Genomic DNA, 12,641 nt, shown 5'->3' with positions numbered 1-12,641 from the left:
CGGCGGGCGGTGCAGTCAACGCTGGACAGGCTTCAGGAGATAGGTGCTATTGCGCCCGTGCCCTTCGGAGAGGTGGGTTTGGGCCACTATTCCATCTACTTCGTTGTGCCAAAGAAGGACGGATCGTTTCGGCCCATTCTGGACCTCAAGGAGGTCAACAAGTCCCTCCGAGTGCTCCGTTTTCGCATGGAAACGCTGCGGTCGGTGATTGCAGCGGTGCAGCGGGGGGAGTTCCTCGCCTCCCTGGACCTCACGGAGGCTTACCTACACATCCCCATCCGCCCGGATCATCATCGTCTCCTTCGATTCAAGATCCTGGACCAGCACTTCCAGTTCTTAGCTCTCCCGTTCGGGCTGGCGACGGCACCACGCACCTTCACCAAGATCATGATAGTCGTGGCTGCAGCTCTCCGGAGGGAGGGCATCCTGGTTCACCCCTCTCTAGACGATTGGCTCATTCGCGCGAAGTCGTTCGCCCAAGGCCAAGCAGCTGTGTCCAGGGTGTTACAGTTCCTGCATTCCCTGGGATGGTTAGTGAACTTTTCCAAGAGCTCCCTCGTGCCCTCACAGCGTTTGGATTTCTTGGGGGCGACCTTCGACACCCGACTGGGCAAAGTCTTCCTGCGGCAGGACAAGGCGCTCTCCTTGCGGGATCACATACTACGATTCTCTGCGTTACAGGAGCCCACCTCCTGGGACTACCTGCAGCTCCTAGGGGTGATGGGTTCCACCATCGACATGGTCCCCTGGGCGTTTGCGCACTTCCGGCCCTTACAGTGGGCGCTCCTCTCCCGTTGGAAGCCGGTCTCGCAGGACTACCAGATGATCCTCCCACTCCCTCAGAAGGCCAGGGACAGTCTGGGCTGGTGGTTGGATCCGGCGAACCTAGCCCGAGGCGTGTCCCTCGACTTACCAGATTGGGTGGTGGTAACCACCGATGCCAGTCTAGCGGGCTGGGGCGCGGTCTGCGATCGCAGCGCCATGCAAGGGACGTGGTCGGCGGTGGAGGCGACATGGTCCATCAACCGTCTGGAGACCAGGGCGGTCAGACTCGCCCTGCGGCATTTTCTCCCGCTCCTTCGAAACCGGGAAGTCAGAGTGCTATCGGACAACGCGACCACCGTGGCCTACATCAATCGCCAAGGAGGCACGCGCAGTCCACAGGTCGCGCTGGAAGCAGCGCTGCTCATGCAATGGGTGGAGCGTCATCTCGTCCGGCTAGCAGTGTCACACATCGCCGGAGTGGACAATGTTCAAGCGGACTTCCTCAGTCGCCAACTGCTGGACCCCGGGGAGTGGTCTCTGTCCGAGGCAATGCAACTCCTCGTCCATCGGTGGGGGGCCCCCCACCTAGACCTGATGGCATCCGCTCTAAACGCCAAGGCGCCCCGCTTCTTCAGTCGGCGAAGAGAACGCGGTGCGGAGGGGGTTGACGCCCTGGCGCTCCCATGGCCGGCACATTTGCTGCTCTACGCATTTCCACCGTGGCCCCTCGTGGGACGGATGCTCCGCAGAATAGAAGGACATCAGGGGGCTGTGATTTTCGTCGGCCCGGAATGGCCCAGGCGACCCTGGTTCGCGGATCTGCTGCAGCTGGTGGTCGACGGCCCGATCAGGCTGGGGCACCTCCCCTGCCTCTTACACCAGGGCCCGGTATTTTTCGAGCAGGCAGAACTCTTCTGTCTTGCGGCCTGGCTTTTGAGAGGCGACGCCTCCGGCGCATGGGGTACCCGGAGGCGGTAATATCCACGCTGCTGCGGGCGCGCAAGACGTCCACGTCGGCCTACGTTCGAGTCTGGAAAGTGTTCGAACTGTGGTGTGCCAGCCAGGACACCAGTCCCATGACGGCTTCGGTCCCTCAGATCCTTCAGTTCCTACAAGCCGGGGTGGACAAGGGGCTAGCCTATAACTCGTTGAGAGTTCAAGTCACCGCCCTTGGTTCGCTGTTGCGTGATGGGGGATCTCTCTTGCAGCACACGGACATTGCTCGTTTCCTCAAGGGTGTCAAACATCTACGGCCTCCGCTACGGGATCCTTGTCCCTCCTGGAGTCTCAACCTGGTGCTTCGCGCCCTGTCGGGGCCTCCGTTCGAGCCTTTGCGCAGTTTGACACTTAAGGATCTCACCCTCAAGGCGGTATTTCTGGTGGCAATCTGTTCCGCTCGTCGTATATCGGAGCTACAGGCGCTGTCGTGCAGGGAGCCCTACCTTCGCTTCTCCGACTCTGGAGTTTCAATCCGCACCTTCCCTTCCTTCCTACCGAAGGTGGTTTCTGCTTTTCATGTGAACCAGACGGTGGAGTTACCGTCCTTCTCCTCCTCCGAGCCGAAGTCTCTCCGACTCTTGGATGTTCAACGCACGCTGCGTTTCTATCTGGAGGCTACCAACGAGTTCCGGACTTCCGACCATCTGTTTGTCCTTTGGTCCGGTCCTAAGAAGGGTTCCCAGGCCTCCAAGACAACCATTGCGAGGTGGCTGAAGGTGGGTATTGCCGCTTCCTACGTTGGGGCGGGGAGGACGCCTCCGTCCGGCATTGTAGGGCATTCTACACGTTCTCAGGCGGCCTCCTGGGCGGAGGCTCGCTCGGTCTCTCCCCAGGAGATCTGTAGGGCGGCTACCTGGAAGTCGTTGCACACGTTCGCGAGGCATTATCGCCTACACCTCGCCTCTTCAGCCACGGGACATTTTGGTGAACAGGTTCTCCGAGCAGGCCTCGCAGGACCCCACCCGATTTAGGGAAGCTTGGGTACATCCCACGGTCTGGACTGATCCAGGTACGTACAGGGAAAAGAAAATTATTACTTACCTGCTAATTTTCGTTCCTGTAGTACCATGGATCAGTCCAGACGCCCACCACATTTGGGTTCTAATCCTGCTCCACCTTACTCGAGGGAACGGTAATGGTATCTGTCCTTCACCACTTTTCAGTTTTTCACTGTTGTCCCAGCTCCTCACAAGTTGACTTACTGTCTTTGCAGCCTTCTACACGTTGTAGGACGCTCACTGTTCGTTTGTTACTACGGTTACACGGCTGTTTGTTGCCGATTTCTATAAACTTGATTCACTGAGGGGGTTCGGTTTTTCTACTCGGGCTTTGATATACTTGATACTGAACTCCTGCAGAGGGGGTAGTTCTACTTATGGTGACGCCCCCTCAAAGCTTTGGCTGACTCCATCTGCTGGATTGGGGACATAACCCACGGTCTGGACTGATCCATGGTACTACAGGAACGAAAATTAGCAGGTAAGTAATAATTTTCTTACGCCCAAGTACCCAGGTACTTCAGCCGCAGGCGGGAACCTCAGTCCCAGGGGATCGATGCCCTGGTACAGACCTGGCCATAGGGGACCCTTTTATACAACTTCCCGCTGTGGCCCCTATTAGGCACAATCATCCACAAGATACAGCTACACAGGGGACTAGTACTTCTAGTGGCCCCGGACTGGCCAAGAAGACCGTGGTACGCAGACATGAGAAGACTACTAGCAGGGACCCACTACCTCCACACTACTAGCAGGGACCACTACCTCCACACAACAAGGCCCAATCCTCCACGAGTACCAACTCAATTCTCTCTTATGGCCTGGCCATTGAGAGGGCTTGCCTGAGAGAGAGCGGATACTCGGGGGCTGTAATAGACACACTACTCAGAGCACGCAAGTTCTCCACATCTTTGACGTACATAAGAATTTGGTGAGTATTCGAAGCCTGGTGCGAAGACCACGACATACCATGCTCAATTAAAGTTCCCGTGATCCTGGAATTCCTGCAGAACGGGCTACAGAAGGGTCTGTCCCTCAACCCCATCAAGGTACAGGTAGCTGCATTGTCATGCTACGGCTCCAAGAGCGAGGGCGACAGCATAGCGTCTCACCCGGACATTTCACGCTTCCTGAAAGGAGTCAAATACATCCGCCCACCACTAAAGTGGCCGGTACCTCTTTGGAATTTCAACCTGGTCTTGGATTTCCTAGCAGGAGCCTCCTTCAGGCCCCTCCGAGGTCTGTCCCTCTGCCTGTTAACCTTAAAGACAGCATTCCTGCTGGCGGTTTGTTCAGCACGCCGCATTTCGGAACTACAAGCACTGTCCTGCCGAGAGCCATTCATCAGACTCATCCCGGGAACCATCCAACTACGCACGGTCCCTTCGTTTCTTCCCAAAGTGGTGTCACATTTCCATCTTAACCAAACCATCTCGCTACCATCGCCGGATGAGTTGAAGATTTCAGAAGAGGCTCGAGGTCTACGCCACCTCAACATTGGCAGACTCCTATCCAGATACCTGGAAATGTCGGAACCCGTACGAAAAACGGACCACCTATTTGTCCTTCACAGTGGGAAGAGACAAGGGGAAGCGGCCTCGCGGGCAACCATAGCCCGCTGGATCAAGGAAGTCATCAAGGCGGCCTACGTAGAAGCAGGCAAGCCTCCGCCTTTACAGGTCAAGGCTCACTCTACTAGAGCCCAGGCAGTGTCCTGGGCAGAAACCAGAATGCTTTCACCTGCCGAGATTTGCAGGGTGGCGACATGGTCTTCCATCCACACATTCTCCAGATTCTACCGCCTGGATGTCCAGGCTCAGGAAGACACTGCATTTGCAAGGGCAGTACTAAGTGGGTCACGGGCAGCCTCCCACCCGGTTCGGGAGTAGCTTTTATACATCCCATTGGTCCTGAGTCCATCTGCTACACGCTAGGAAATGGAGAAATTACTTACCTGATAATTTCGTTTTCCTTAGTGTAGACGGATGGACTCAGCATCCCACCCTTGGCTGCCATTACACATGGAATTTCGAATGATTCAAGGGTAAGCCATATTTTCATTCACCTAGGACACCCACCCTACCGGGTGTCGACGCTTTCCGGTTGAGTATACTGGCGGTCTCCAGCTATAACCAATTCAACCAGATCAAGTTACTAACTAAGTTAGTAAAAGAATTTAAATAAAAATAAAAAAAAGTTAATAAAGTTATTCAAGTTAATCCAATTAGTCAGTCACACATATATCCACAATGCTTTTCGAGAATACTGAAGAGCTGCACTTCCTGCAGGGGTATATGTACTAAGGGCTGACGTCAGATTGAAATCTGATCCGTCTCCAACTGCTATCAGGAGTACACTATACCCATTGGTCCTGAGTCCATCTGTCTGCACTAAGGAAAACGAAATTATCAGGTAAGTCATTTCTCTGTCTCCAGCAGATGGCTGGTGCATTAACCTGCAGGGCTTCTCTTTTTACCCTTGCTGTTTTTTCTTTCTAGCTTTTTTTCTCTTTCGGGTGAGCCTTCCTCCCAGGGGACTGGTTCCTTGGGGAACCATTCTCGGCTTGGTTGAGGTGGACCGGTCGAGGTCCAAGTTGAGCAATATAACAGGATTGGCATTTGCATACAGAATGGTTATTTACAGCAAGTATTGTGTTCTGTTTTCCAGAGTTCTGTGAAAACCTGTCACCTGACTGTCGTGAAAACATTATTATGAATCAGATCCTCCCATGTGTGAAGGTAAGAACCTACTGCTATATTATGGCACACATGTTACAGGGAGTACTTGTCTGCTCAGTACAGTGCTTAATCCTTATAGGTTTCTGAAAAGAACTGAAAATGCAAAGTATCCCCATACTTCTGAGTTTTTTGTTACTCTTTGGTAAGGTACCATTCTAGGTAGCTCCTTTGAAGCTTTCTCTAGACTTTTATAGTCTGAGTGCTGATCTGAGAACTCCAGCACATTTGTGATTCTTATCATTCAAAGGAAGCATTATATAAGGAATTTTGTCCTTTTTACCTTTTGAATAAGACGTGGGTGGTATACACAGACGATCTAAGGTAGGTAGAGCAGTGCCAGAGAAGTTCACCGAAAAAAGCATATTGGAACGAGTAACATATTAAATAGAAGTGACATGTGGCATGATGTTCATGTTTCCAGTAATGTTGCCTGCACTCTGTGATAGAGCGACTAGAATTGAAGGCGTAAAGGTGTCAGTTGGTTATAATCACAGGCCAGCCACATGCATAGTAATGAATTTTTTAGCTCTTTAAGAAAAATGTGACATGCTGATGAATACCCTCTGAATGTTTTGTCTTGAAACACCGTTAGTGTTGGGCCAGCTTTTGAAGAGATTAATTTTCACTCTTTTTGAGAAGTTTACTTGCATTTTTTCATTAAAAGCTTAAAAAATTTAATTATGCAACACTCTAGCATTGAGTGCAGGCAGCATCTCAGGAAATATGGAAAGTCATTCCATTTGTCATATTCTATTTAAATGTTAAAGCATATTGGAATGATTCTTGTTGGTGAACTTCTCTAGTATTAGTTGTTTGTGTTTATTACTGGGTTTGCTATGTTCAGTATTTAATAAGGAGAGCATAGCAGCATTGTAATGCAAACTGCTGAGATTGCCAGGTAAAGATATGCCTTATATCACCTATACAGCAATGTGCCATGTCAGAACGGTCTCCTGTGTTTTTATAGGAACTCGTTTCAGATGCCAATCAACACGTGAAATCTGCCTTGGCCTCAGTGATCATGGGCCTGTCGCCCATCCTGGGCAAGGAAAACACCATTGAGCACCTCCTGCCACTGTTCTTGGCCCAACTTAAGGATGAGGTGAGTGTCTGTTATGTCTGCACAGCACAGAATTTTTATGTGTGTGTGACAGGAATTGCCATTTTCCTGTAGTTACCTGGATCAGTCCAGACTCCTGGGTTTATTCATCCCTGCTAGCAGATGGAGACACAGAAAAGCCTCACTGACACTGCTTGATAAGTCCCTGGTGCCACTTGCAGTCGATCAGTATTTCTCTGTCTCCAGCAAATGGTGGCTGGTGCATAAACCTGCAGTCATTTATTTGCCTTTTTTTGTTTTTTCAGGTGAGCCTTCCTCCCAGGGGTTTGGTCCCCCTAGGGAACCATTCCCTGTTTGGTTGAGGTGGACCAGCTGAGGTCCAAATTGTTCCGTGGGGTGTAAATCTGGTGGTCCAGATCCCTCCCCTCACGAGGCCTGTCTGGCTTTCGGCTCCCTTTTTCTTCAGGGGTTTCTCTCCCTGTGTGGCTTGTGGCTGAACTGAGCTGGACAGCTCCTTTCAGCTTTAGGAGAGGAACTTCCCTGCTTTTTTTTTTTAAGTAAAATTTGGGGGAAAAAAAAAGACAACTGAGTGGTAAGGCTCTGGGGCGACCCCCACCCTGCAGTTGGTCATGCAGGTTTGTTTGTTTTTGTTTTTTAGTTTCTTTTTTTGCCTTGGGGAGAATGGTTTGCGGCTCGGCTTGCCACACGTGTGGTGCGGTCCTGACGAGTCTTAGTCGGGCCGACCTCTGTTCTTCGTGCGTTCCTGGGGGTCACAATGTTGGAGGTTGGAGAGGTGCGCGACTGCCGCGGTCGGGCCTGTTTTTGATGCAGCTGCTGGCTCCCTCATGGCGGGAGCGGTGGATTCATGCGTGCCACCATGTTTGGCTCTCCCCAGTCCATCCAATTCCCCTAGAGGAGCAGGGGGGTCTCTGAAGGGGCTAATAGGCAGGTCCCCTTGCCTCAGGGGCATGGGGGAGACCAGGTTCTGGCCTTGCCTTTGGGTTCACGCCCCTTCTCCCCTGATTTTATTCTCCTGCTTCATCAAGCCTATCTGGTTCAGCAGGAAGGTCTGAGATGCCCACAGTTGCCTCTGTCACCTCGGGGTCCGTGCCTTCAGCCTCAGGCTGCTGCGTCGGGGTCTTAATTGTCGTAAGACTTGGGGGGGGGGTGTCCCACGTTTGCCCAGCCCAGGTGGGACGGTGGAGGACTTAGGGGTCCCGGTCCCTCCGGGGGGACGGGCGGGCCCCCCCCCCCGGGGGGGGGGGGGGTAGCGGTAGTGTCGGCAGCACATGATCCGGGGCTTGGATCAGGGAGATGACATGGGGACCTCTTCGATTCCGGAGAGTGATGACCCCAAAATTTTCCGCTTGTTCTGAAGGGAGGTGGTGGAGCCTCTGCTCCCTCAAGTTCTCAAGGAGCTGGGGTTGAAAGCTCCTCAGGAGGTTCCGGAGATGGATGGGGCGGATCCTGTCCTAGATAGCCTTAGGGCTCATCCTTCCGCTTTTCCTTATCATAGGTCTGTTCGGCAATTGGTAGAGCGTGAGTGTGATTCCCCAGACTCCGGGTTAAGGGTGGGTAGAGTAATGTCTAAACTCTAACCCTTGCTGGAGCAAAACTTCCGCAGGTTGATGCTGAAGTTTCCGCGGTTACTAAAAAGACCACTATTTCGGTTGTGGGAGCCGCAGCCCTTAAGTATGTTCAGGATCGGACGTTGGAGCTTCTTCTCAAAAGGATTTTTGAGGGGGTGGCCTTGGATCTGTGAGCTGCTAATTGGTCCAGCTTTATGCAAAGAGCATGTCTGCACTGGGTTCAGAGTTTTCAGGATGGGCAAACACAACCAGGTGTCGGTCACATACATAGCTGATGCTCTCTATGATTTGGTGCATTCGCTATATCGGATTATGAGTTCCCTGTACGTACCTGGATCAGTCCAGACAGTGGGTTGAGCCTCCTGTCCAGCAGATGGAGACGGAGAAAACTGAAAGGGCATCCTATATCAGGACAGAGTCTACCCTGCATCCCAGTATTTCTCTGTCTCCCAGCAGATGCAGGCAGCTGAACCTGTGGCTCCCTTCCTTCTCTTAATTTCTTTATTCCTGTGAGGTTTTTCCTTCTCCTGTGTGGTGTTTGATCAGATCAAGCAAGTATTACTTTAATGATCTAGAAAAAAAATTCCTGCTTCAGGGAGAGAGCTCTGTCTCCTAGCTCTTCGGGGGTCCTAGGGGGGCTTGCCCCTTGTGATACAACCTAGGATCCCTTTCCCGCTGACCTGTTTGTCTGTTGGGGGTGATACTGGTGGTCCAGTCACTCCCCCTACTTGCCTAGGCTAAATTACAATATTTCACAGGGACTCTCCATTCCTCTTCTATCACTAAAGTTTTTATAAAAAAAAAAAAAAAAGGTAAAGTCAGAGGGGACTCCCGAAGGCAAGAGACAAACAAATTCAGCATCTTTAGTGCACGGACAGCAAGGTTTGGTCGGGCAGCCGGCTCAGCTGATTTTTTTTTTTTTCTCTCCAGCGGCTTTTATTTACTTTCATGCTGTGCTTTAGGGCCTGTCTGGCCTGTGGGGAGCCTGCGATTCGGCTCTTCCGCGAGGGTCTGTGTGCTGATTGTTTGCCCGGCGGGGAGGGTTCCTCCGTGGGGGTGACGCGATCGGCAGTCTGGAGTTAACCTCCCAGACGCATGGCTCGGCCGTTGTCCTCACAGAAAACTGCGGGAACGGCGGCCATTTTGGGGGCAGATCTTTCGGCAGACTGGACTGCAGGGCTCGGCTGAGCCTGATTTAACCATTTCACCTCCAGATTTGAGCCCAGTCAACGTGCAGGAGGGGGATTTTGATCCTATTCTCCCCCTCCCCCTCTACCCAGGAGTTCTAAATCTGTTTCCTACAGAATTTGTGCTTTTAATGCACAAACCTTATCTGGCTAGCCTTCAGGAAGATAAGGACCCTCCCCCGGGGGCCTGCTCCGCAGCCGCCTCCTGTATCAGACGGACAGGGCTCAGTTAGGGTCAGGGTGGTGCTGTGTCCTTTGGCCCCCCTCAACCAGCAGTGGACCCTGATCTCGATCAGGACTCTTGACTCGCCCCCGGGTCCTCCACTCAAAGGTGACGACCCGCGGGTTCTACGTTTGTTCCAAAGGGAGGAACTGGATCCCCTCATCCCCTTCACTTTACAGGAACTGGGGATTGAGGTGCCACCGGACGATATGGTTACCTCTGCTAGGCCAGCTAACGAGGACCCGGTCCTGGTGGGACTTAGGGCTCCTCCACGTACGTTCCCTTTCCATCCTATGCACAAGCTGCTGCTGCTCTTCCTCTGGGAATGGGAGTCTCCAGAGGCGGGCGCCACGTGGGTAGGGCAATGGATAAGCTCTATTCCCTTCCTGATGAATGCCTGGACATGCTCAAAGTACCCAAGATGGATTCTTCTGTCTACGCAGTTACCAAGCACACCACCATCCCAGTGGTGGGAGCCACGGCCTTGAAGGATGTCAAGGACCGCAAACTTGAGCTTTATCTCAAGCGCATCTTTGAAGTCTTGGCCATAGGAGTCCGGGCGACAATCTGCAGCAGTCTCATGAAGCGGGCAAGCCTCAGGTGGGTTCAACAATTACTCAGCACCCAAGAGGGTGCTGCAGAGGTGGAGCAGGCAGAACGGCTGGAGGGCGCGATTGCGTATGAGGCGAATACCCTTTACGATCTTCGGGTGCAAGCCAGAGGGTGCAAGCCAGAGCCATGGTCTCTGCGGTTTCGGCCAGACGTCTTCTCTGGCTGAGAAATTGGGCCGCGGCCTCTTCTAAAGCGCAGTTGGGCACACTCCCCTTCAAGGGTAATTTGCTTTTTGTTGAGGTCCTTGAACAGCTTATTAAATCTCTCGACGAGAATAAGATTCATAAGCTGCCGGAGGACAGCCCGAAACAGTCAAGTCCTTCTTTCCTTCCCTCTCTCGCTTTAGAGGTCAGCACCGGTATAATAGCAGAGCACGGGGTTCCTTTTCGAGAGGCACCTCCTCCAGGCCCCAATCCTGGTCTCATTCCTTTCGAGGCCATCGTCCCTTCCGGGATGGAAACCCATAACACCCGTCCATAAAGTCCTCTTCCCAATGTGATACGGCCGGCCCATTCCTCCATTCCAAACTTAGGTGGACGGCTGTCCCTGTTTCTCGAGGGATGGGTTAAGAGTACAACAGATCAGTGGGTCCTAGAGGTGATAGAGAAAGGTTACGTGTTAGAATTTGCTCTTCACTTAATCTCTCCTTGCGGAAGTCGAAAGTGGTCAGTGGTCGACCAGACTCTGAGCAGGCTACTAGAGCTCCATACCATAGTTCCAGTCCCAGTGGAAGAGCAAGGGTCCGGCCAGTATTCAATCTACTTCGTCATTCCCAAAAAGGACGGCTCCTTCCGTCCAATCCTGGATATCAAGCGAGTCAGCCGGATCCTCAAGGTTCCCCATTTTCGAATGGAGACCCTGAGGGGGGTGATAGCAGCGGTTTGCTCCAGCGAATTTCTGGCATCGCTCGATCTAACGGAGGCTTATCTGCACATCCCGAATCGCTACGACCATCAGAAGTATCTCAGGTTTGATATCCAGAACGTCCAGTTTGATATCCTGGGATATCCAGAACTTCCAGTTCCGGGCGCTCCCATTTGGCCTTGCCACTGCACCCCACACTTTTACCAAGGTCATGGTGGTAGTGGCGGCCGCTCTCCGTCGGGAAGGAGTCCTGGTCCACCCTTACCTGGACGATTGGCTCCTCCGGGCCAAGTCTGAGACTCTCTGCAGGCTGGCGGTCAACAGAGTCTTGGCCTTCCCTGGCCTCCATGGGGTGGATAATCAATTTTTCCAAGAGCAAGCTACAGCCCTCCCAGATCTGGAATTTCTGGGAGCACGATTCGACATGAGTTGGCAAGATTTTCCTGCCAGAAACTCAGGCGCTCAAACTCAGAGAGCAAGTGCACACCTTTCTCTCGTTTTCACTATCCACGGCCTGGGATTACCTTCAGGTCCTGGGGTCCATGGTTTCCACAATCGATCTGGTTCCTTGGGCTTTTGCACATATACGTCCATTACAGAAAGCTTTGCTGTCCCGCTAGAAGCCGGTGTCGGAAGAGTTTCGGACGCCCCTCCCGCTCTGACTCTACCATCGCTGACATGCAGTGGTGGCTTTCGCTCACTCACCTCCTGAAGGGGATACCTTTACAGACTCCCCAGTGGATCATTGTGACGACAGATGCCAGCCTCTCCGGCTGGGGAGCAGTTTGCCAAGCTCAATCTACACAGGGGTGCTGGTCCCAAGTTCAATCCCGCAGGCACATCAATCGCTTGGAGGCTTGAGCGGTTCGTCTGGCTCTCAACTACGGTGGCTCTGGAAGCCAGCAAGCTGTTTGCCTGGGCGGAGCATCACCTGGATTGTTTGGCAGTGTCTCAAATTGCGGGGAAGGAGAATGTTCAAGCAGACTTCCTCAGTCGTCAGCGCCTAGACCCAGGAGAGTGGGAATGGTCCGGAGTGATGGATCTGATCGTCTGCAGGTGGGGTCCCCCCCACTTGGACCTGATGGCTACTCTGAACAATGCCAAAGCCCCCAGACGGGAGCACTGCTCGAAAGGAGTGGATGCCCTGGTTCTTCCCTGGCCTCTAGACTTTCTCCTGTACGTGTTCCCTCCTTGGCCCTTAGTGGGAAAGGTTCTCAGAAGAATAGAACTTCATCCGGGACCCGTAATCCTCGTGGCTCCCGAGTGGCCCCGCAGACCGCGGTATGGGATTCTGGTGAACCTAGCGACGGACGGTCCCCTGTGTCTCTGCCACCTTCCATGCTTTCTTCGTCAGGGTCTTGTATTTTTCAAGCAGGCGGATCGCTTGAACGGCGGTGGCGACTAAGAAGGGATGTAAGGAGGAAGTTTATATCCACTCTGTTGCAAGCCCGTAAGCCTTCTACCTCTCTAGCCTACATTCGGGTTTGGAAAGTTTGAGAATGTGTGTACCGAGTCCGGAGTGCCGGCTCACAAGGCTCTGATATCTCTGGTCCTCTCCTTTCTCCAGAATGGTCTTTCTAAGGGTTTGTTTTTCAGCTCCTTACCT

The 12,641-nt window shown here is 52.8% G+C and overlaps 1 protein-coding gene across 2 annotated transcripts in view; it reads left to right on the top strand.

Moving 5' to 3' along the window:
• The window catches only part of LOC115075698 (serine/threonine-protein phosphatase 2A 65 kDa regulatory subunit A alpha isoform), a 206,558-nt gene that overhangs the window by 75,623 nt on the left and 118,294 nt on the right, over positions 1-12,641 (top strand). For both annotated transcript variants that reach the window (XM_029576335.1, XM_029576336.1), the window contains 2 exons: positions 5,430-5,500; positions 6,468-6,602. In XM_029576335.1, coding sequence (XP_029432195.1) covers positions 5,430-5,500; positions 6,468-6,602 — 206 coding nt within the window. The remainder of the gene's footprint in view (positions 1-5,429; positions 5,501-6,467; positions 6,603-12,641) is intronic.

The sequence above is a fragment of the Rhinatrema bivittatum genome, chromosome 14 (genome assembly GCF_901001135.1).
Source record: "Rhinatrema bivittatum chromosome 14, aRhiBiv1.1, whole genome shotgun sequence".
Lineage (NCBI taxonomy): Eukaryota > Metazoa > Chordata > Amphibia > Gymnophiona > Rhinatrematidae > Rhinatrema > Rhinatrema bivittatum.
This window is presented reverse-complemented; position numbering and strand designations above follow the sequence as displayed.